This window comes from Vigna unguiculata, chromosome 2 (assembly GCF_004118075.2).
Source record: "Vigna unguiculata cultivar IT97K-499-35 chromosome 2, ASM411807v1, whole genome shotgun sequence".
Taxonomy (NCBI): Eukaryota; Viridiplantae; Streptophyta; class Magnoliopsida; order Fabales; family Fabaceae; genus Vigna; species Vigna unguiculata.
The window spans coordinates 21,922,540-21,946,711 of record NC_040280.1 but is presented as its reverse complement, the minus strand read 5'-3'; the positions used below and the strand labels follow the sequence as shown (position 1 = coordinate 21,946,711).

Sequence of the window (24,172 nt, the reverse complement as noted above, 5' to 3'; positions counted from 1 at the left end):
CCATCTATTTGACTGTTAATAATGCACAAAGAATAGTATACCTATGAAATGACTCGTTTATAACATAGATCTGATGAAGAGGAAACGCGTAAAAATGTTGTAATTTGTAAAGCAGGTTAGAGAATATAAAAAAAAAGAAGATAAAATTTAGCTTCCGTTCTCCTAGCGTGTACGTGTTAGTGGTACGTTCACCATACTTTTAGTTTATATGTTTTTTAACTCTTTCACTCTAAGTGTATATAATAAAAGATTAAATATCTTTTCATCTTCAATTTTTTAGTAAAAATTAAAATTAATTTATTTTAAAAATTTTAAATCAATTCGATTTGATAAATGTTCGTTTCGATATAAGTTAAAAAATATATTTGAAATATTAAATAAACTTAAAAAATTTGATTTAAAGAACTAAATTCACATATTTTTAAAGATAAAAGATTAAATTAATTCAAAAAATTTAATAAAGAATAATTCTAATTTTTAATACAAATTGATGAATCAAAATTATATTTAATCATATAGTAAATATATATTTTTTTGACAATAATAATACTAAAAAAATTAATGTAATATCCTTAATTTTTGGATTACTCAATTTATTTTTTCATTGCATCACTTAATTCATTACGTCTTTTATTTTGTTTTTGTCTGGGTGTTGAAAGGAGTATTTATGGATAATTTTCTTTTCCATATATGCAGCGTGTCCATAAATATTATGGGACATATATTAAATGCTAAACGATCGTAGGACACACGTTTAGGCTCGTGCTTACCGAGGCAAGCCAAACATGGCACAGTATTTGACGGTCCTGATTGATGGATTCTGTCCCCTCAACGAAACATCACCACCAATACCACGACGACACCAATCAACGTCCATAATAATTTCTAGTGCCAAACACCCCCCTTTCGTTTCCCACCGCATAGTATTGGTGAGTAATAGTAGTAACCCTAGTAGTAACTTTAGTGTACGGCAGCGCCTACCACAAAGACCAACACCATCACCACACTTTCAACACTTAAACCCTACCAAAGCAAAACTCTCTATATATCACCCAAACATCCCTATGTCTCTTTCTTTCTCTCCATCACAAACACAAACCCAACAACACCCTCTCCTCTTTCAAACCTTTTATTTCTTCACCTTATATCATCACATCTATTAATCTTCCACACACATATCATATTCATATACCTATTTTTATTGCATGGACTGTTGAGATGTCTCGCACGTGTTCACAGTGCGGGAACAACGGCCACAACTCACGGACATGCACCGACGGTGGTGCCGCTGTCTCCGGCGGCGCGTCTCCCCGGGAGAGCGGCTTCATGCTGTTTGGCGTGCGAGTCACCGAAGGAATTTCCTCCTTCAGGAAGAGCGCTAGCATGAACAACCTCTCTCAGTACGACGCCGATTCCAACACAGCCGACGCCGGCTACGCCTCCGACGACGTCGTTCACGCCTCCGGTCGCACGCGCGAGCGCAAGCGAGGTAAGTAATTAACCGGTTAACAATCGTTGACGGATTGTTTAATTGTTCTGATAAGTACTTTGGCGTTGTTTGGTTTGAGAGACAAGTTAATTGATCGATTGAGTTTTTGGATTGGTGAACGAAGGTGTTCCTTGGACGGAGGAAGAGCACAGACTGTTCCTGTTAGGGTTGCACAAAGTCGGAAAGGGAGATTGGAGAGGAATTTCTAGAAATTTCGTCAAAACTCGCACGCCAACTCAGGTCGCTAGTCACGCTCAGAAGTACTTCCTCCGTCGCCACAATCAGAACCGCCGACGCCGGAGATCTAGCCTCTTTGACATCACTACCGATACGGTACTTTCTGTCTCATTTTCTAATTTTGCACAATAAATTAACGTTTAGTTTTTTTTTCTTCTAAATATTGTGACTAAAATTTATTAATATAGTATTAATGACAAAAACTATGTCATTAGATTTTTTTACTAATTTATTTTAAATTAAATAACTTGATTGACAAATTCAAAACAGTTATAAACTGACTCCAAAATGAAATAATTAATCCATTAAAACAAACTTGAGATTCATTTAAACATTCTTAAATAATTTGAGAGTAATTAAGTAATTTAACGTTTAATTGATTTTTATTTTGGAATTTCAGGTGATGGAGTCTTCTACTATAATGGAAGAAGAACAAGTTCAGCAAGAAACGGCGGCGGCGCCTATCCCCGCAGCATATCCGCCGTCGCATTACGGCTGTTTCCCTGGCGCAGGTTTTCCGATGAGTCTATCTCCAGTGGTGTTGCCGGCTACCGGTGAGAGGCTAGCCAAGCCGATTAGGCCGACGCCGATTTTGCCGGTCCCACCGTCTTCCAAGATGGCTAGTTTGAACTTGAAAGAGAAGGCCTCTCCGACAAATCTCATAGAGCCTTTACCGTTGTCGTTGAATCTGCCATCGCCGACACCGCGGTCACAGGATCAGTCGCCGGCGAATAGTGACCACTCATCGCCGTCGTCATCATCATCGACTTTTCAGGCGATTTCTGCTGGGAAGTTCAGCGGCGGTGGGGACAGCATCATCAGCGTTGCTTGAAGAGAAGAAACCTAAAACAACTAGCGTCATTAAGTTACTATTAATCAAGTACGGTCGTGGATAATTTGAGTATGTAAATTAATTTTACAAAATCGGAGATGTATCCAAGAGGGGGAAAATTGAAGATATGTTGGAGATTTATTGATTACTAAAGATAAAGATAATATCAGTAGGAAGAAGGGGATATTTAAATCAATGAGTATGATCATAATTATGATTTGAAAAAAAAAAAAAAAGAGTATGGTTAGGTTATATATAGGTAATTAGGCAATTAAATTGCTGGTTTGAATTGAATGTACAGGTTTAGAAATGAATTAGATAGATGGGTTGTCACGTTCTCTAGCTGTCGGGAGGATTCTTGTTTGTATTTGTATGGGGGAGTGTGACATTGAAATGATAGGGCACCAGGTACTCTTTATATGCTATTGGTCTCTCTCTCTATTGCATTGCCATTGGGGTCATTAAAATATCACTCATAGCTTAGACAAACGAATATATTATGCTCACCCTTCAATTCTTAAGCACATGCCATTCAATCACCATGTTTTCTTACTAACTTTTATTGCTTTCTCTCTCTTCGGCTTCGTGTCTTCACTGACTCTCACTATTTTTGCTAATTCACCAATTCTACTTTTAACTACACCAAGTTTAGCCACGGAACGGCATAAAAATTAGGCAGCAAAAAAAGGTGTTGCTAAAATGAGAGATGATGCTGTGAAGGACCTCTATTATAATCTTTAATATTAATCCATTGTTCAACTTGATATGAGTTAAATAAAGTCTGTTTAATTATATCTTATATACAAGTACTCTTCTTCAAATGATTTACTTGTCTTATCTTGAAAATGTTAATCCCCTATTATGGGAAGGTTCTTCCAAACTTAAATATAATTACTAATGCATAAGAATTGTACATGTAGTATTGTATAAAAGATAAAATTAAAAATGAATGCATGATACTCTTAATTATATTTTTAATCAACAATATGGTCAAGGTTATGATTCAATATTTGTTGAATAACTTATCACCTTTCTTTGATTTTAATGTTGTAAACTTAAAATGGCAAGACTTAATAATTATATTGAAATAACTTTTTAAAAAAATTAAAAGATAAAGGCACCGAGAGCCATGTAAATTTGTCACTGCTTGTATTATAGAATAAAGGTGTAAGGAATAATGTGTCATTCACCTTTATTATTATAGATTAGTAGTCTTTGTTCGTGGTTGTCTTGTTTATAAAGCGGAAGAGAATACTTTTCATGTTTGGTCAGAGAAGAGAACTCTTGAGGGTAATGAGTGAAATCACAAGAAAAAAAATGTTTTTTCAAGGTAAATACTATTTTTTGGGGGGGAAATCACATTATTGGTATATTTTTCAATTTTTTATAATTTTTTTTTCAAAAGATATAAATGGTTAATTTTTTTTCAGTTAATCGATTACCTGGTTTCTAATATCAGTAACAGTTTTAACATGACTCATTCTATATAATTAATCATTTGTGTAGGTTAAAAGTTCATAATTATTTTTATAGTAGAGATGATTTAAGTATTGATATTTAACATAAATTTGAATCTAAAGACAATATGTTCATTTCTATTTTTTTTCTTCAAATCATATACATTTATAAATTTTCTACTTACCTTTTTTCCTTTTTTATGTTTTTTCACTTAAAAACAATATTTTTTTTTCATTCCTTATTTTCTTTTACTCATCCAAAAACAAATGCTAAGATTTTTTAGTTTTTTGATAGTTATAACATATGCACATGCATTTATAAAGCAAAACTTAACTAACTACTCAGTTTTAATTATATATTCATCATCAATATATGTAGGTTTTATAATGATATGAAACTTTTACTCGTGGAATTAATATTTTTAGTATAAATTATAAATAAAAATTAGATCATATATACTTGGAAAAAAAATACTAGACCATACATTTCACTTAATTTGAGTAACTACAATTGGAAATTAGTTGTATTTAAATCAATAATATATTGGTTAAGATGAGAGGACTAAAAAAAAGAGGGAAAAGTGTGTGTCAGTATAATTATTTTACTATTAAATATTTTTATGCAGTATAACAAATAAAAACAAATGAACAAACTTTTTAATATATTTTTTCCTCTTATAATCACCTATCCAAATAATTGATTTCTTTCCTAATTGTTATCTTATGCAAATTTGTAGTGGAAGACTTGGGTCAACATTTTCTGTCAAATCTGAAACAATAATATTCATACTGTATTTCATGTTACCTTTTAATATGACAAACCAAAAAAAAAAAAAACAGTCAAAAAAGAGATTACATTTCTTTTACATTGAGCACCGTGTCCATATAATTAAGAAGAAAAAGCTTAAATAAATTTTGTATACTAAAAAGATATAAGAACGAACTTCGGTGATGTGACAAGTTTTTTTTAAACTAATTTAACAATATGGACAACTAATAGTTTAACAATTTTTTTTCACTAAATATCAAATTTAAACGATATCTTAATCATTTAATTTTGAGTTTAATATATTAATCATTTAGATACGTAATGTAACATTGACCTTCACACATGGCATTTGATTTGTTGGATTTGTGTGCTCCAAAGTTCACCGCTAATATTGAAAAGTTGGTTCTATCTAAGTTGAAAATTAATTTAAGAAAGTAATGGCATTAGTCAAAAAACATATCTGTCAACGAAATATAAAATGTTTAATTGATAGAAACATAATACAAAAAAAGTATTATATTGTTTTGTGATTACACTTGATTAAAGAAATCCCAATTGTTGCTTTCAAAGAAAGTTGCAACAATATAATTTCTTTAAATCATCTTTGTATCTTCTACATACGAATCTGATATATGATAATACTAAAAAAAATTGACACAGTAAAAAAAAAAGATAAAGCTCAGAAAATAATCTAAAGAGGAAAATAAAAGTAAAAAAAAAAAACGAAGTTTAAGTATGATAAGGTTGTGAAAATAATTTGAAATTTGTAATTAATAATATCTGATATAGATTTCAAAAAGTAAACTTGTTAAATAGATAACTGAGATGAGACTAGCGTTCCTAAGAAAATAAATCATTTAAAAATCGAGATAAAAAATTACAAAAAATGAAGCAAACGTTTTTTGTTGAAAAGGAATTTAATTTTAAATTATTTATGTAACATATTTTTTACTTCATTTTGACTTTATTAAATTTAAAGAGTAATAATATCGTAACTTTATAAACATTATTACGGCGTGGGGAATTTAAATAAATTTATATTATGAACTTTCTATTCAAATATTTAGGTATATGAAGTGAAGGTATATAAACACTTTATTCACAGTGACATGTTACATGAAAATTAAAATAGTTAGAAAGTTAATATTTTAAAGATTCAACAACTAAATATAATTTTTAAAACAAATGAATATTATATTAATATATTATTTAAAATAATTATCTTTAGTTAATTAAGTAACGTTAGGAAAGTTGATTCTTAAATATTAAAACTTATTTTTTACTATTGTCACGTGATACATTTTTTATTAACGTATCAAAATCACGTTCCAAACAGTATATTGTGAACAAAACAATACCTCACAAGAAAGAAATCATTAAAGAGATCAACAATAGACATCAAAGTTATTTTAACGCAAAAACAAATTTATGTGAAAAAAATAATATTTTTGTTTAAAGAGTTTATAAAAAAATATTTATTGTTTCTTAGAAATATGAACAAATCTTTTTCACAGTTACAAAATTTTCTTGTTGTCCTTTTTGTGTGTATATATTATCATGTGAAGTATTAATTTTGTAATTCTTAAAACATTTGTTTGAAGAAAGGTTTAGTCATTAAAAATAACGAGTTTAAATGTCTTTTCTTCATATATAATTTAATTTATTTATTTTTATTCAACGTAAAAAGGAGATTTACATTTAAATTTTTACCATATTACACATATAAAACGTAAGAGTTTACCCTTTTAAGACCTCAAAATTACCATTAGGTCTCTTTTGAATGGTAGAGTAATTTCCTTTTTATAATATATATAAACTTTAACAATGTTTTATCATAATGATGTGCATGAACCATAGGTTGATACATTGTAGAGTGGGAATATTTCTTTATTGGGTGCGAAAGACTCTAAGTTCTTGAATTACACACCAATTGATGCAACAAAAAATGAAAATTAAAGAAAATTGTACATACATATGTACATGCACGTTGTTGTTTGGCTGTACCCTAAGTAGTATGAAAATCTTTTCGAATCTTTCCGTAAATTTTGTTGGTATAGTTCTCAACATAGACACTGATATGGTTTACTTGGTGTCACAAAGTTTGGTACCTTCAACTTGTGTAGGTTGATTAGGTAGGAATCTACGTGTCCTTTTTGTGTTGTGTTGTGTGATGTTTGTGTCTTGTTGAAAAGTGTTGTTGCCAAGTTAAGTTATATTTGGCCACATGGGGGTTCCATCTTGTGGTGCCAGTTTTGTAGTGAAACATAGCTTCTGACATATAACATGTTCATGACATTTGCCAATTGCCACTAACAACAATGCTATCTCTTATAGACTTTCTTGTCCTATTTTGTAGCCACAACAATAGATGTGGAACCTATACCAAGTATTTTTCTTGTAAATGATTATGTATTAGCATGCAAGAAATTCAAATAGATGACTAGGATGAGAATTTAAATACTTTATATATCACTAGTGTAAGGTTTGCAAACGGAAGGATTCAAAAGGAAATTAATAGCTCTTCAAAACATTCTTCATATATGAATAACAAACATGTTTGGAAACATAATGGTCAGATGATATTTTGATTCACTTTTAATTCACCGATTCAATCACCTTTAAATTATCACATCACACTATTACAAAAAATACAAATAGATAATTTAAGGATAATTGGAATAGTGGGTTAAAGATAAGTCAAAAAAAGTGAATCAAAATATCATTATCCATGGAGGGCAAAATAATCTCAAGGTGGTATGATTTTATTGAGAATATGTCATGCTAAGGTAACTCGATTTTAATGCAAAATATTTTTAAAATTAAAGTCGTGTTAGTGTGACATAACTTTAATTTAAAATATTTTAAAATGAAATTGTGTCAAAATGACACAATTTTTATCAACACTGAAATATAAAGTTGTGTCATCTTCACACAAATTTAACTTAAAAATATAACGTACTAAAATCGTGTCGTGTTATTCTGACAAGACTTCTTCACAATAAAATAATACCAAATTGTTTGGATGATTCATAAAATGTAATTTTACAACTTAATTTAAAATAAAACAAAAGATTTAATAATAATTTAGAAAGAAAAACATATTTAACTCATGTAATCACAAATTGAATATCTCATAAGTAAAAATTTAATAAATTTATATTTGATATAAGGAAACACCACAAAAATTTTCATATAGAACTATCAGACATTAATGTTGCAAGAAATGAACATCCTTAATTGAAGGGTGCCCAAATTGATGTTGAAGAAATTAGGTTAAAAGAAAATAGAAGGAAGTGTTGCAATAGAAGATAGAAAAAGTGTTGTTGTGTTGGAGAGAGAGTGGAAGCATTGATTCCCTCTGCTTCAAGTTCTTGAGCTGTCTTTGTTTTTCCTACATTCATCAAACCAAATGCACATGGCAACTGCACCAATCCACAAAACACTCAATTTGTGGCCAAACTTCTATTCTACCTATCTTTCTATCTTCTATTTTTACCTTTTTCTACTTTCATTTCGTTTTATCACAGTTTTTTTTTTCTTTCAACCTTTTCATCCACTACAGATAAAGCCAACCCTTTTGGGCTAAAGTGTGCGTCAGAATCTGTACTGTGTGTTGTTTTGAGCGTGATTTCAAACAGTGTGGTTCGGATATTTTGATTTTGGGTGTAAACACTTTAACATCTACATTGCCTTTTCAATCATTTTCCATTTCCATCACACAAGCTGCGTCTTTGCTTTCCCAACCCTAATGAAAATTCACCTTTGTTGAGGGGGAAGTAACTATATACCTTTTTTTTTAAGTATTTTGAGAGAAAAACTAAATCAAATTAAGCTTAACATACACATGATTTTTAAAACAAGCTACATTAACTCATTCTAACATTGGAAGTTGGATGTTCTATATTAGAAATAAAGTCAATTTATAATATATAAGTGTATATAAATATTATGGTATAAATTGATTTTATAGAGTTAAATTATGTTAAAAATTCATTTTCTTAACATTAAAGTTAAATATGTTTTTAATATTTAAGTTTTAACGTGAAATTAGAACTCGTCCATCATCAAGACTTTTATACAATTTGATCTCATATTTTGAAAATAAATGAATATTGTTCTTCTAACTCGATTTCATTAAATATTTTTGATGTGTCAAATGACGTTTTGAATTGACGTTTAAATTGTTTATACCGTTTGACATATTTTAAATTAAATGCCAATTTCGATAATCATTTTAACATTTAAAAGAATTAGCACATTTTGATCAAAATGATTATATCAATTCTTTTTTAAAGTTATAAATTTAAAATAAATCAAATTTCAAACAAAAATGAATTTCAATTTTACAAAAACTAAAATCATATTTAACTCTTTAATTTTATTACTTTAGTTAAGATATAATTTTATCTTATGATTAAAAACAAGAAAAGGTAATAAAAACAAAGAGTTTGCGTTCTTGTACTTATCGTACTTAGTGCTGGTTTGATGGTAAAAGTAACAAATGACATAGGCGTCACGAGAAGAACATTATAAAATAAGAATAAGAGAAATAAGCATATCTAATATTATATCTATTGTTTGTTGACTAAATAACAATAATTGGTGTCATAGTAATGAAAATAATAATGATATTAATAATTATATTCGTAATGATGCTAATAATTAAAATAATTAAATAATGATAATAATAAAATGACTACAATGAAAATGATATTATAATTACAAAAATAATAATAAAATATGCATGTATTTTTCTTAACCTTTGTTCTCTAACTCTAACAAATATATATAAAATCTGTATGCCACGACCCGAACCAAATTATGTATAAGATTTATTTGTCTGTTTCTTGTGTCTATCCAATAAAAATTGAGACATGAAATATAATATATATATATATATATATATATATATGTGTGTGTGTGTAAATTTATTTATTTTTTCTATTTTTTAACGAATACAATTTTTACTCTATTGATTATCATAAGACTGTTTTCCTACAAAATTAACTAGTTATATAACTTTTCTTTGAAAAAAAGAGTATAGATAAAATTAAAAATAAATAAATATTTTTTTTAATTTATATGTCAATTTCATTAGCGAAATACAACTAAGACACAAATAAATGTGACAGAGTTGATTTAGATCCAATAAAGACAGGCTGTCTTTTTGTTTGGTACAATCAAAGGGAACATTTGCAAAAAACTTAAACATAGGAATCTGTTTCATTAGAAACAATGTTCCAACGTAATTGTAAAGCATCAAACTTATTTATCATTATTAAAAAAACTTATATTTTTTATTAATTTTATTTTCATTTTTTTTTTTATAAAAAGTACTTATAAATTTTGCTATGAAAATTCTTTTGCAAAAAATTACTGTTAACTTTTTTACAAAATATTTTTTATAAAATACTTTCTACAATAAATTAGATAAAAAATACATACGAATTTTATAATTTTATAAAAAATAATTATTCACCAAAATATTATCTGTCAATTAAAATTATTAGAAATAATAACAGAAAAAAAATTCTTACAAATTTTATTAACAAATTTGCAAAAGAAAAAATTATGTAATCTAATATTTTTTATTACTGTATATAACCTAACGATTATATAGTGTTACATGAATGAATAATATTGTTATCTGCGTGTTAGTAACATTTTGTTTAAAACTCAAATATGAAAATATATATACTTTTGTAATATTTTTTATTGAAATTAATATATAGTACAGTCTGCATTTGGCAAATTTTTTACGTTTTTTTAGTCGAATTTCATTCAATTTTTTAATATTTCAGTTTGAAATAGTTTCTTTTAACACTCTTTCTTGGTTATAAGTAACACTTATTTTTTAGATGGGCTTATTACTTTGGCCCAATTGAAAAGGGCTTTCAATTTAAAACACACAATATCCATATGCCGATATAAACTTGTAAGCTCCATGTTGGCTTAAGATTTTTTTTTCTACACTCCACAATTTTCTTCTGTCACCTCCGAATATTGTTGATTGTGAACAGTTCTCAGACAAAGCTGTGAAGGTACTTAGATATTTCCAGGGGAACCTTCATAACTCTTCCAGAATCACTAAACTTCTCTTTCAAGGAAAAAAAATCTGCTAAGGAATTATAAGTGGTAAAGTTTTCATTCAAATTTATTACTCATTTTGCTCTTTATTGTAAACTCAAATTAAAAATTATGTTTGATCTTTTTTTATAAGGTTCAACACATAATATTTTTGTATCAACAATTTTTACAAAAAAATATCTTTGTTATGGGTGCATTTTTTGGTTCAATAAATAATATATTAGTATCTTATGTATTTTGGAAATTTAACTATAAAAATATTTCAGGAACTTTGTTGTGATTATTTTACATGAACATAATAAATTTATTAACAATGAGAGATATTAAAAAATATCTAAAAATGAATAAAAATATGTCTCGCAGGCAATATTAAAAAAATAAGGATTAAATATGTTTTTATTTATTAATTTTCAATGAATTTTGAAATTAGTTTATTTCAAAATTTTGAATCAATTTAATCTTTTATATTTTGAAATACATAAATTTAGTTATTTTAATCAAATTTTGTTAAGTTTACCTGACATTTTAAATACATTTCATAATAGTATTTGACTTAACATTAAAGCAAAAATGTGTGAAATAGTATAAACAACTCAAATACAATCCTAGAATGGGTACGAAATATCATAAACTTAACAAAAAAATTTGATTAAAATAATTATATCTACGTAATTAGAAAGATGATAGACTAAATTAATCCAAAATTTTAAAATTGACTAATTTTAAAATTCATTCTTAAAATTAAAAGATAAAAACATATTTAACCCAAACAATAATATAAACATAATTTTGTTAATTATTATGAAGTAGTTATATGAGTACTATAAAAAAATAGAGAGAATAATTAAACTAAAGGAAATTATAACGAGTTTATTTGAATGTGTAGTGATTCAACAAATAAAAACAACAAGAAAATATAAAATAAAAGCTTCATCTAAGTAAATACTTAACTGAATTTCTGATTAAGAATGATTTGGACTTCATATTAGAAACTGTTAACCTATCACAACTCTAATATTAATGAATAAAACAGATTTGGTTCATACCAGGTTTCATTCATATTCAGGGAAAGAGAGAAGGGGAAAGAAAGACACAGAGTAAGCAATGAATTTTGCAAATCCCAAATTGTTTCTTCCAATCTTTCTCTTCTTCTGCGCCATTTCTCCCTTTCCCGCTTTAGGGCAACAAACGTAAGCTTCACTCTCTTCTCTGCATCCATGGTTTTGTATAAAGTTCGCATTTTGAGTTCCTGATTGGTGATCCATAAAATTGCTTTGATCTAGTTTCTCTTAAAGTTGGAATCTTTTGTGCGTTGTTTGAACTGGGCAGGGATTGGGACAGCGAAGAACCTCAACATAGAAACCGAATTGGGCGCAGAGTTCTTTTGAGTTTCAAAGAAAAGCCCTCAGGAACTAATGTTACCTTTGAATGTGCTCCTTCGGGCCCCTGTGTCCCCTGCCTCTACTCTGAGAAGGTTCTCTTTTTCCCTCGCAAATTGGGGTGTGATCTTATTCTAGTTTGCAATTGCTCTAAGATAACCGGAGTTTCTCATAAATAGGGGTTTCACTCTGAGTATTTGATTTTATTTATTGTCATTTCTGGGTTTAGGGTATATAGTATTTGATTGTTGATAGAGAATTGAACGGTGTATAAGTGTAGTCGTTTTCATTTTGCAACTAGCTAGATCGTCAAGCTTTATTAATGAGATTAAGGTTGATGCAATATATATGAATAGCCTATGTATACTGATCCAAATGCAGTTTTTGGTGTATTCCACTAAGTTATTTGTTGATTTAGGATTACTATAACATAATGGATTTGAGTAGATTATATATCTTTGTATAGGCTTGTTCACAACAAGGACTTGATTTTGAACATAAATGTTGATGTGATGCGAAAGGGCTAGAGAATGAATGGGTTCGTGTTCTTAATGTTAATTTATTGTCACATACTTCCATTATCGCCTGAAATAAGATTCAAGTTCTTAATATCAAGTTTTCCTAATCCATGAGAAGTTTTGTGAAGTGATTTAAAGATTGAAACCTCTTTTTATGTGTATGTTTGGAATTGGTCGTTAGCTTTTCGTTGCAAGTTTGCTCGGTCTTTCTTACTTGATGTGACCTACATTAGATGTTATTTGCTTAGTTGTTTTTCATGGCCTCTTTATTTTTATCTGCAAGCTTTTATTGGGGAGTTGTAGGGTGACAGCAAATATCGCTGCAGTGAGACTGGCTACAGAATCCCATTCAAATGTGTAGAAATCAAAGATTCAACAAAGGATGCAAAGAAAACAAAGTCTCGAAAAGGTCGATCTTCTTTAGAAATTGGTGATGGTACTGCAGAATCTCAGAAAGTGTCATATGTTACTAGAGAGTATACTCATTCACAATCAGATAGAAGATTAGCAGAAGACTCATCGTCTTCAGATAATAGTTCCCAGGCTTACATCACTTATAGAAGCTGTATAACCCCAGTTAATGAAGAGAAGTTGTCAGTGCTTAATTTTGAGGTAATCTTAAGCTTTTAGCTCACTCTTTTCTTGAAGTAGATTAGTAGCTTAGCTTAGGAACTTTGTTGATTGGAAAAAATGAACTGATATGGTGTGCACTTTATTCTGTTGAACTAATATATCCACCTTAGAGGATTAACTTTTGTTGTCATGAGAAATAAATTAAAAAGAAAAAAAATCACTATTATCTTGATCTGATCTGCTGGAAAAGCTTTCTGTTTTCAACAACATCATTAAGGTCTGTTTTGGGTAAATTGTTTTGGCATTATAAGGAGACTGAGAGTGCATCATATTGTTCGTGAATGAGCATTATACAGAATAATGAAGTTTTGAACATGAGTTTGTGTATACATGATTTTTGTGGAACCGTTACATTATTGAACTAGGTATGATAAACAAGGTTGTGTTAAAATATTGATGTGATTGTGTGGAAAACTTGGTACAGGGGGTGGTAATATTTTTGTTACTAATCAGTGGCTCAATCATATACCTAAGAAAAAGGAAAGCAGCATCCATGTCTGGTTATGTGGCTGGAAGAGGTCAAAACAACTCTCGATTTTGAAAATGAAGACTAATGAATGGTGACATATTGATTGTAATTGTAATGATTTAATGTAGTGTAGTTTTACTTGTCTTCTGTTTCTTTGAACTTATCAACTCATGGATGGACCACGCTATTATTCATTGCATTTTGAGGCTAATTTATTGGAACAGAGTATTTTTAGGATATTTTTCCACACTGGTCAGCAATATTTTTCTTGTATCCAGTAATATATATATATATATATATATATATATATATATATATTTTATTCTTAAATGTTATTATCGAGATTTAGTTGATTCCGATTTAAATTTAAAATTTTAATATTAGTGCATTGTATCAAATTAAGAAATATACTTTGTTTTTTAAATTTCATCTCTGATCTATTAAAACTTATTCCTTTTGTGTAGGAAATAGTAGAGGTAGTAAAAGGAGTCAGCTAAACCGTTTTGGATTGATCCTTTGTTAGAATGGATCGGATAATTGATCTATCCTAGCAAAGTGAGTTAAAAACATTGATTTATGATGTTTAAAATATTAATTTTAAAAATTGGAGTGGTAATTTTAATTTAATCTACCAAATTTTGAATGATCAGTTTTTGCATTAGTTAAAATATTATAATTCAATTACAAGTTGTCATAACAAAAATAATAGTTAAACATTAATAATTTTAATTTTTATGCATGATTAGTGTAATAAACTTTACATCATTAACTAGCTGAAAACAAGGACGATAAATGAATTTATTTTGATAGAGCTGTCAAAATGGGTAATTCGGTCTAACTCAGCTCGATCCATTATGATCACTTAGTGAGGCAACCCAATCAGACTCATTTATTAGCGAGTCAAAAAAAATTCAACCCGACCTGGTCTACTATGGGTTGGTGGGTTAAATGAGTTCGTTCACGGGCTTACTTAATTAAAAAAAATATATTATTTATTTATTTATTTTAGTCAAAACTAATTATAATTCTAAATAAAACCCAAATAAACTTTAATACAATCTAAATACAAATCAAAATTATAAAAATACAAATTATCTATGTATTGACTAAAAAAAATAACATAACATGATCCAAATATAAAGCTCAACTTAATAAAAAATACTTATGTGACCCTTTATTTGTGGGTTGGTGAGCTAATCGGCTCACTACGGATTCAACTTGGATGAACCGGATTCTAGGTGAGACAGGTCAAAAATCAACTTGTATTAAAATTTGTAAAAAGATTTTAACGTAACCCAGTTCGAACCTGTGGTGAGCGGGACTAGCTTGCAAGTTCCAACCCATTCTGACAACTCTACGTTTCGATTTTGAGAGAACTCCTTGCATTAGTTCAGGACATGTATAAGTATAATGTCTAATTTTTTAAATTGGATAAAAAAGTAAAATTTGTTTTTATCATAATTTATAAGATTTATATTGACTTTTTTTTTTTAATTTCATAACATACACATTTAATAGTTTTTATATATATATTTTGTAATAATTTGACTTTTATTCGTTGCTACTTGACACTTGACATCCAATACTAGACAAAAAAATTTAATATTAAATATCATGTTATTTATTGTGATCTTTTATTTTTTATAAAAAGTTAATATTTAATAAGAATAAAAATGAATTTTTACCTAATAAAATAAATTTGATAAAAAATATTTAAAAAATAAAAAATATAATCAAACTCTAACTCTTGCATTTTGTCATAATTCCTAGTTGAAAATCATTGTTGTTAAAATTATGATGGAAGTTAATAAGTTTTTTATTCATGTAACAGGAATATATTTTCTAAAATATTTTTTAAGAAAGTAATTTTATACTAAAAAAGTACATCTAACACTTGATGTATACTTAAAAGTATACAAAATTAAGCAACAAATTTATAATAGATAAATACATGTGTATCATTATTTACTTTTCAAATCCTTTCTATTGAAAGTTAAAATTTATTAAAAAAATACAAAAAACCATGAATGAAATCAATGCTGCGAGAAGTGCGCGACCAAAGTTGTCAGACATTCTAAATAAAGTCTAAAGAAAAAATAAAATAGAGATGGTGGATAAACTTTTAAATGAATTTCTCCAAATTGTATTTCAATTTTAAATATTTTCCTGGCATTTTAACTTTTAAGATCTTAAATTTATTAGTCCTCATTTTACGAAATTGATATTTATTGAATTTTCAATGAAAAAATTGAAAAGTAAAAACTTAAAATAAATAGCATTTTACCAAATAAAAAAACTGATAATATATTTGAATATTTTAGGTATAAATACACATTTAGTATCCAAACTTTTTCGAAAAGTTTAATTTGGTACTCGAACTTTAGGAATGTTCAATTTGGTACCCCAATTTTCTAAAGAGATTCAATTTGGTCTTCTCCGTTAAGTTGGAGTTAACACCGTGTCCGTACAGGACACGTGTCAAGCCATGAAAATTTTATTTTTTTTTTTTATTTTTTTTTCAGATAAATTAATTTTTTTTTCAAAAAATTTAAAAACTGCCACGTGTCAGTTTATCATCGTGCCACGTGACAGCTTACAATCATGACATGTGACAGTGTAATAGTTATTTTCAATTTAGTACCCTAATTTAAATTTTTGGTTCAATTTAGTACCCAAATTTTTTAAAATGATCCAATTTCGTCCTTTCCTATTTGAGACCAAATTAGTAAATAAGCTTAATTATAACTTATATAAACATGTTAAAATAATTGTTTTGAATTTATACATCAAATCACTACACCTAAATATTCAAATTATTTGATTTTTTACAAGTGTAAAAAATTTCATGTATAAAAAATTACAAAGGTTAAAATGTAAAAAATAAAATAATTTAAGTATTTAGGTGAAATGATTTGATGTATATATTGGAAAAAGTTATTGTAACATGTATATATAAGTTGTAATTAAGCTTATTTACTAATTTGGTCTCAAATGGAAAATGATGAAATTGGATGATTTTAAAAAATCGGGGTATTAAATTGAACCAAAAATTTAAATTGGGGTACTAAATTGAAAACAGCTATTACATTGCCACGTGTCATGATTGTAAGCTGCCACGTGGCACGATGAAAAACTGACGCGTGGCAGTTTTTAAATTCTTTGAAAAAAAATTAATTTTTTTGGAAAAAAAATTAAAAAAAAAAAAAATTTCATGGCTTGACACGTGTCCTGTACGGACACGGTGTTAACTTCAATTTAACGGAGAGGACCAAATTGAATCTCTTTAGAAAATTGGGTACCAAATTGAACATTCCTAAAATTCGGGTACCATATTGAATTTTTCGAAAAAATTTGGGTACCAAATGTGTATTTATACCAATATTTTAAGAAGTACCGTGTTTAACTTATTCTCTTTCAATTTTAAAGTGATTGGACCGAGGAGAGAGAAAGGGCATTACTGTCATAGAAACAACTTTAATAATCCAGTTTATTTAATGGCTTTCTGCAGTTCTGATCAATTTTCTGTTCTGAACATTTTCTTAAATTATAATTATAACTTTGCAAAATTCCGTAGTTGAAATTATAGTTCAATGGATCAACATTGGGACCAATGACATCCATAAATTTGATATAACTTATATTAAATACAATATATTAATATATATATATATATAATATAATTGACAAATTTAACTTTAATTTATATTTTTATCATAAGAACATATAAAAGAATAAATAAGTTTCAACATATTATAAGTTTGTTATTGAAATTTCATAAATTGAAGTAAAATAACTAATATTCAAAAAATAATAATAACACAAATTCGTAAATAAAAAATTAAATAACAACTAATAAAAAATAAGTTTAAATAACAACGAATAAGTAAGTAAACGTGTACATATTAAAATTTGAAATATAATCATACAGTTAGAATTTTATAATTATGATTAAATGGACATAATAGTGTGACATCCCTACTAGATTCGGATCCTATCACACCCTCTAAATTGTTAGTTATAAAGAAAACAAAATTGGTACACATTAGAAGTCACTTCTCAAATATCATAATACTGCCGGAAAAATTGACTTTACTATTCTCGGAGAGAAAAAAAAAAACCACTTTTGAATATGACTAAAATTTATTAAATATTACGCAATTGAAAAATCTCATGTTTGTTAAATCAATTTCACTCATAACTTTATGACATCTATCAAAATTTAACAAACACAAAAACAAAGTGCAAAAATGAACTACTAACGCTTAAAAATAATTATTCGCTTTATAAATGAAAATTTTAAATAAATCAAATCAAAACATGTACAGATAACAATCAAACAGTACAAAATGTAAAAATGCAAAGATTATATACATATGGTTTGAGTCAATGGTCATTTTATATTTTCAGTGAACAAACAAGATTTACTAACAAGTCCTTTAGGTATGATTTATTTTCACTTTTACTTTTAGTGAATGTTCCCGTCTAACAATTACAGAAAACATCACTTATTCTGTTTCTTATTCTTAAGATTTTGTTAAGAAAGAAATTTCTCCATGAAATCTTAAAAATAGAAAATAAGAATAAAGCAATGTTTTTATAACTATTAATTAATAGAATGTGTTAAAGGAAAAACCCACAAAACCTCCTATTCCTGGTGTCCAAGCAATCATTTCCACTCAACCCTCTACCCCTGTTATATCACATTATGAGTGGATTATGTAAAAAAATTGAACACCTGCAGTTGTCACCATCAAACAGTCTTAAAGGAACATGATGGTCAGTACTCAAAAAAATCTGCTCTCTAACTTGAGAATTAATTTAAAAAAAAAATACAGCACAGAATATACCATGTTATTGCCGCTTCCTCCTATAAAAATATACAACACCAATTGTGTCAATTCTATTTGTTTCTTTGACGAAATAAGACGGCAGCAGCGGCAACAGCAGACAAACTCCAAAAGAAAGAATTATGTTGATGATAACCGTCCACTTAAAGAGTGAAACTCCTCTCTCCTTAAAGACACATCTACAGTGACAGCAGAAAGCAGTAACTACAAACAAAGGGATATATGAAGTTACAAAAAATAATCTGGAGTCTTTCGTGTAGTATCAGGCTCAATTTGTCTGGGAGCTGGATCAAACTGCAGAAAATTCTGATCCATATTCTCTCCAATTTCCAGTATGGCAGCCATGTTCCCACATCGGTAACAATAATTAGGTGCACTAAAAACAGTCACCACATTCTTGTCCTTAAAGAGTCATCCAAATAATAGTCATCAATAAAGAGAAATGTAAAGGGTATCCTGAATCAAAATATTAGATCAGTCAGTCACCTGGCACCAATTGTATCCTTCCATCACAAGCTGGTGAGCTCTAGATATCAGGGAGAGACCATTGGTATGATTGAACTGAGTAGCTATGTCCTGTCCAAATGTATATCCTGCACCACGTGGAGATATTCCCCAACCACAGCGATCATCTGGATCAGACCACAATAGGTCACACATTGGTCCTTCGTGTGGAACCTACATTGCGGTTACAGTTCTCACTTGTCAGGCAAGAAATCTAATTAATTTTCTTGGTGCAGTTTAGACAAGACAAATACAGAAATGAGATTCCAAAAAGACATGCTTAAATTGAGACATTTCCAATGAAAAACAAGAGATACAAACTACGTTGTTTAATTTCAACACTAAACAATTTAAAGTACTTCTCAAACCATATTTCAGAAAGATTTTTAACATGTTTTGCATAAAATGTTCTCCACACAAATCAATCCAGAATGCAACAGTTTGTAATAACAATTTAAAAGAACAAACCTCCTGTATGCGATCCAACGCCCGGATATTATCCAGTGTATCCAAAGATGGTGAGAGACCTCCATGCAAGCAGAAAATCTGTAATGTAAATGGATGTTAGACACCCGCATAAGGTTCTCAAAAAAAATATTCTGCAACATATTTAACTCAAACCTGACTCTCAATAAGGGCAGTCAAAGGCAAATAATCAAACAAGTCGGTAAAGAATTTCCAGACATTAGCATTTCCATATTTTCTCAAACATTCATCGTAGAACCCATACCTGAAAACATGTGAAAGATACAGACAAAGAGGTTAATAAATAAACTATTTTTAGAGTAAAATTGCAAGTATTTCTTGTGCTCAAGAGATTTTTTCCACTATCAAATCAATTCACAAACCACTCATAAATATGCATTTTACAGGCATAAAACGGTGTAATTCATCTCTACTCATTCCTTCAGATGTAAGTTACAAACTAGCTGTAACATTTCATTTAAACAATCCACTGTATCCATTTACAAGATCCACTTCAATTTGAGTATAATTTTCTCATCCACTCACCATATGCTTCACAGCTGTTTCTATATGGTAAAAAAGACTATAATACTACCATATGCAATCAGAATTATAGACTACAGAGATTCAGCAGCAACAAAATACATCTATTTGCATTCTAAATCATTTGTAGAAAAAAATGTCATAATATTATCACACAAAAAGATGCCATAATATTATCACAAAAAAATGCCATAATGTCATAATACATCAGTGAATATTGAGGTACGTGAAGCCCATGAGCAATTTCTCATAAAATCGATGAATAGTCAGGACTGCACACCCTTAACTTATTCTCAAACAGTAAGCAGGATATATACTAAATTGTTGCTTAAACATGACACATATACATACATAAATTACAATAAGCTTTATGGCAAACACATGAAGTGAAAAAAATGTTCTTACACTTGAGTGATTTGACGACTCTCATGATTTCCCCTAAGGATTGTAATTCTATCTCTATAACGGACTTTCAAGGCCACCAAAAGTGTAACAGTCTCCACTGAATAGTAGCCACGATCTGCATAAATTATGCCAGTATCATAATCATGAAAAGTGCCGACATATACAAAGTCTTATCCGAACATCATTAAAAGCAGCATGAGGAAAAAAATAAAAGATGATAATTGCCATAGTTGGCAGCCTTTTATATCTGCAACTGTAGCATCCTCTAATATTGAAGTGTCAAGCATCATATCCTTCCATATTATAACACCAACCGCTGTTTATACCTTGATACAAACAGATCAATCACTTCTGATAGTTTTTATGTTCCCAGCAAATGTTGTTAAAGGACGGGCTAATTAAAGACATTATGGACCTTCAATTCTGGTTGACTCACTGCTATAAAACCCTTTCATAATCATACAAAATTCAATTTTAATTGTCCACCAACAGTTATATAAACAATTTGCCCGTTATGTCAACACTATTCTGACATGAAGTATCAAGAATTTATTCAATATTTAGTGCTTACACCAACACCGCAACACTGCATTCAGTTGCACCAACCTACTCAACACTGTAACAAACACCAAACCCCGTAACAACAATAACTACACCTCTAATTACAAACCCAGAATTAGCAAAATTGCATCACTTGGCATTCACTCCATCAGAAAAACAGGAAGCGGCCAGGAGAACAACAAGCTTCATCTAACAATTCTACTTTCAAAAAATACTAATTTAGAGCATAACCAAAATACGAAACTTAAAACTCAATATTTATATAGATTCAACAGCGGAATCAATGTAACACAACACCACACAAAACCCAGACAAACAAATAATCAAGTGCATTTCACAATTTATATAAGTCAAACATTAACCATTTAGAAATCTAACAACTATGACATCACGGGAAAACCTTTGAAACAACCGATTCCAACTAGTTGATGACACCACATCCCAAAAAATATATACGTGACGAACAACTACTTAAATTTCAAATTACCCCAACCAAGCAATCAATCCGTAGCAGTTAACTTTCAAACAGATACAACCAGCTAAAAATCTAAAAAAAAAAACGCTACTCTCTCTAAAAGATAAAATCGGCGTCAAAAGCACGATAGAAGATAGAAGCATCGTAACATGAAATCAAAAACAAAAATTTCATTCTCGAAATCCAACACCACGATACGTAATAAATTCAATTACAACACATCATAGAGCATTTCACGCTATAACGAAAAAATAAGCCCTGCCTACATGTATTTCAGCTCACGAAATTAATTAATAAAAAAATAAAGAGAATCTCAGAAGAGGAAACTCACCTACATAATCGCCCATGAAAAGGTAGTTGGTATCGGGAGCGCTTCCTCCTATCCGAAAAAGCTCGATGAGATCATAAAACTGGCCGTGAATGTCACCGCACACGGTGACGGGACACTTCACCGGTTGAACGTTCCACTCTTCGACGAGAATCGCCCTGGCCTGATCGCAAAGCGCCTTCACCTCCAGCTCCGACAGAGGCTTGCACTCCATGAGATGCTCGATCTGCCGGTCCAGATCCGCGTGAGACGGCATCGTTTCGGTCGGTCAGATCCGAGATCCGAAGTTCCTAACAGATCAGTGGTGTTCGGTTCGGGCTAGTCCGACCGGATAGCCGGCAACGACGACCGGAGGATCCTCGCGAAAGGGAGGGTTCCGATGCGAAGCGAGGAAGGCAAAACGAACCGTTTTGTGGGCGATGGTGTTTGGCTCTTTTTCTTCGCTCTCCTCTCAATCATTTCATTTGGTTCCGCCCTCTGTGTTTGTTTCTGTCTTTTTCTTTTCTTCTTTGTTTCCCTCAGATTTCTTTTTTCAATTTTATGTGTGCAAAACAGAAAAAACAATAAGCAATCAATGGAGACCTAAAAAAGAAAATTGTAAGAAACAAAAAATAACACTTTTTTAGTTTTTTTATTATGTTATTTGCTTTTAATTTATTTAATTAATAATCCGTGAATGGGAGAGAGAGGAAGGGAAATTGCCGCGAAGGTGGGGGAGCCTGCTATCCAGAATAGAACCTAACAAAATGAAATTCAAACGCAAATGAAATGACATCAAATTTTGAAAAATTAATTATTGAAAGCGTGTGTGCATTATTTTTAAAGGAGCTGTCTCTATTTGTTTCAAAGTTTAATGGTTTGATATAAAAAAGTATAATATAACTGATTCAAGACTATATTTTTAAAATAATTATCACAAAAAATAATTCATTTATTATACATAAATGTTTTTCAATGATTAACTGTATACATACGTTGTGTTTTTATTTTTATTGTCTGATGTATATGGTTTATTTTTCTGTTTTAATTTTTTTTTTAAAATTTTATTTTCTTAACTTATAATTATTCCAATTGAGCATTTAAGTTGGTCGAACTTATGTTTGACTGTATAGTTGGTATGAATTAAAAAAAGGGATAAAAGTTATTTATTGTACTAAAAAAAATGTACTCTTGGCATTACAACCCAAATATAGATTAATGTCCGTTACACTAAAATAAAATAAGTATTAATTTGACATTAAATTTTGCTTGCCACGGTTCCGTTCAAATAATTTATATATCTTTTTATTGGAATTTGTCTATCTTTAAATATAATATATTAAACGTAAACCTAACTTATTTTGGCTTTTATTTTGCTTATTTTATCCCTATTCAATTAGTTATTTTGATCACAAATTTCTTAAAATAGTTTAAGGTGGCCTTTTAATTTTTTTTAATCGTTATTAAATTTTATGTTTTAAAAAATTAATGCAATTAGATATTTTTATTAATATTATACCAACAACATTAAATATATACTAGCGTACACACATGTATTATCGCACTTGTATGTACACATTTTTTAAATATATGTGATATTATATTAGTATGTGATGATAATGTAATATTATTAAGTTAATATATAAAATAAAATTATATTTATTAAAAATAAAGTGAAATATATCAGAAAAGATGAGAAAATAAATGTTGATAAATAGAGAAAAAAAGAAGAACAAAAATAGACGATTTTATAAAAAAGTTTGTAAAAGAAACAGACAATTTTCAAAAATTTAATAAATAATTATATTTTAAAGAGTAAAATTGATATTTTGAGACCTGAACATAAAAGAGGGAGTCCTCTTTATATATTGTTATAGATTATGTGACATATCCTCTTTTTTTTTCAAATTAAAAAAAATTATCCATATATGAGGTTAGTATCATATTACGTGACATTATGTAACATTACTACATGTCAATATAAAAATTAAGTGTTATTGTTTTATATTTAATTCAACTTTTATAATTATTTTTTATTATTCAATTCACTTTAATTTATTTTAAATGAAGAAGTGTGTTTAATCAAATTTAATTTTTCATAAATTATTTTTAAACCAACTCCAATATATTATTGATTGTATTGTATAAGCGATTTTTTTTTAATTTTAATAGATTATGTATATTCGACGCCTTCA

General features: G+C 28.9%; 3 protein-coding genes across 3 annotated transcripts; 2 read left to right on the top strand and 1 right to left on the bottom strand.

Annotated features, from left to right (window-relative positions):
• The first annotated feature begins 1,045 nt into the window (after nucleotides 1-1,045).
• LOC114174222 (transcription factor MYB1R1) lies at nucleotides 1,046-3,025 on the top strand. Its single transcript, XM_028059015.1, has 3 exons — nucleotides 1,046-1,489; nucleotides 1,614-1,822; nucleotides 2,127-3,025. Exons 1-3 carry the CDS (start codon nucleotides 1,219-1,221, stop codon nucleotides 2,556-2,558), a joined length of 912 nt encoding a protein of 303 aa, XP_027914816.1. The 5' UTR covers nucleotides 1,046-1,218; the 3' UTR covers nucleotides 2,559-3,025.
• An 8,832-nt stretch (nucleotides 3,026-11,857) lies between these two features.
• LOC114168723 lies at nucleotides 11,858-14,126 on the top strand. The gene is made up of 4 exons (XM_028053637.1): nucleotides 11,858-12,061; nucleotides 12,201-12,345; nucleotides 13,072-13,380; nucleotides 13,826-14,126. The coding sequence occupies exons 1-4, from the start codon at nucleotides 11,976-11,978 to the stop codon at nucleotides 13,940-13,942; spliced, it is 657 nt and encodes a 218-aa protein (XP_027909438.1). The 5' UTR covers nucleotides 11,858-11,975; the 3' UTR covers nucleotides 13,943-14,126.
• Nucleotides 14,127-18,647: 4,521 nt separating this feature from the next.
• On the bottom strand, nucleotides 18,648-22,544 carry LOC114173814 (serine/threonine-protein phosphatase PP2A catalytic subunit). Its single transcript, XM_028058440.1, has 6 exons — nucleotides 22,002-22,544; nucleotides 20,635-20,749; nucleotides 19,843-19,951; nucleotides 19,690-19,767; nucleotides 19,204-19,395; nucleotides 18,648-19,119 (listed from the first exon to the last, which is right to left on the bottom strand). The coding sequence occupies exons 1-6, from the start codon at nucleotides 22,252-22,254 to the stop codon at nucleotides 18,946-18,948; spliced, it is 921 nt and encodes a 306-aa protein (XP_027914241.1). The 5' UTR covers nucleotides 22,255-22,544; the 3' UTR covers nucleotides 18,648-18,945.
• Nucleotides 22,545-24,172: the final 1,628 nt, after the last annotated feature.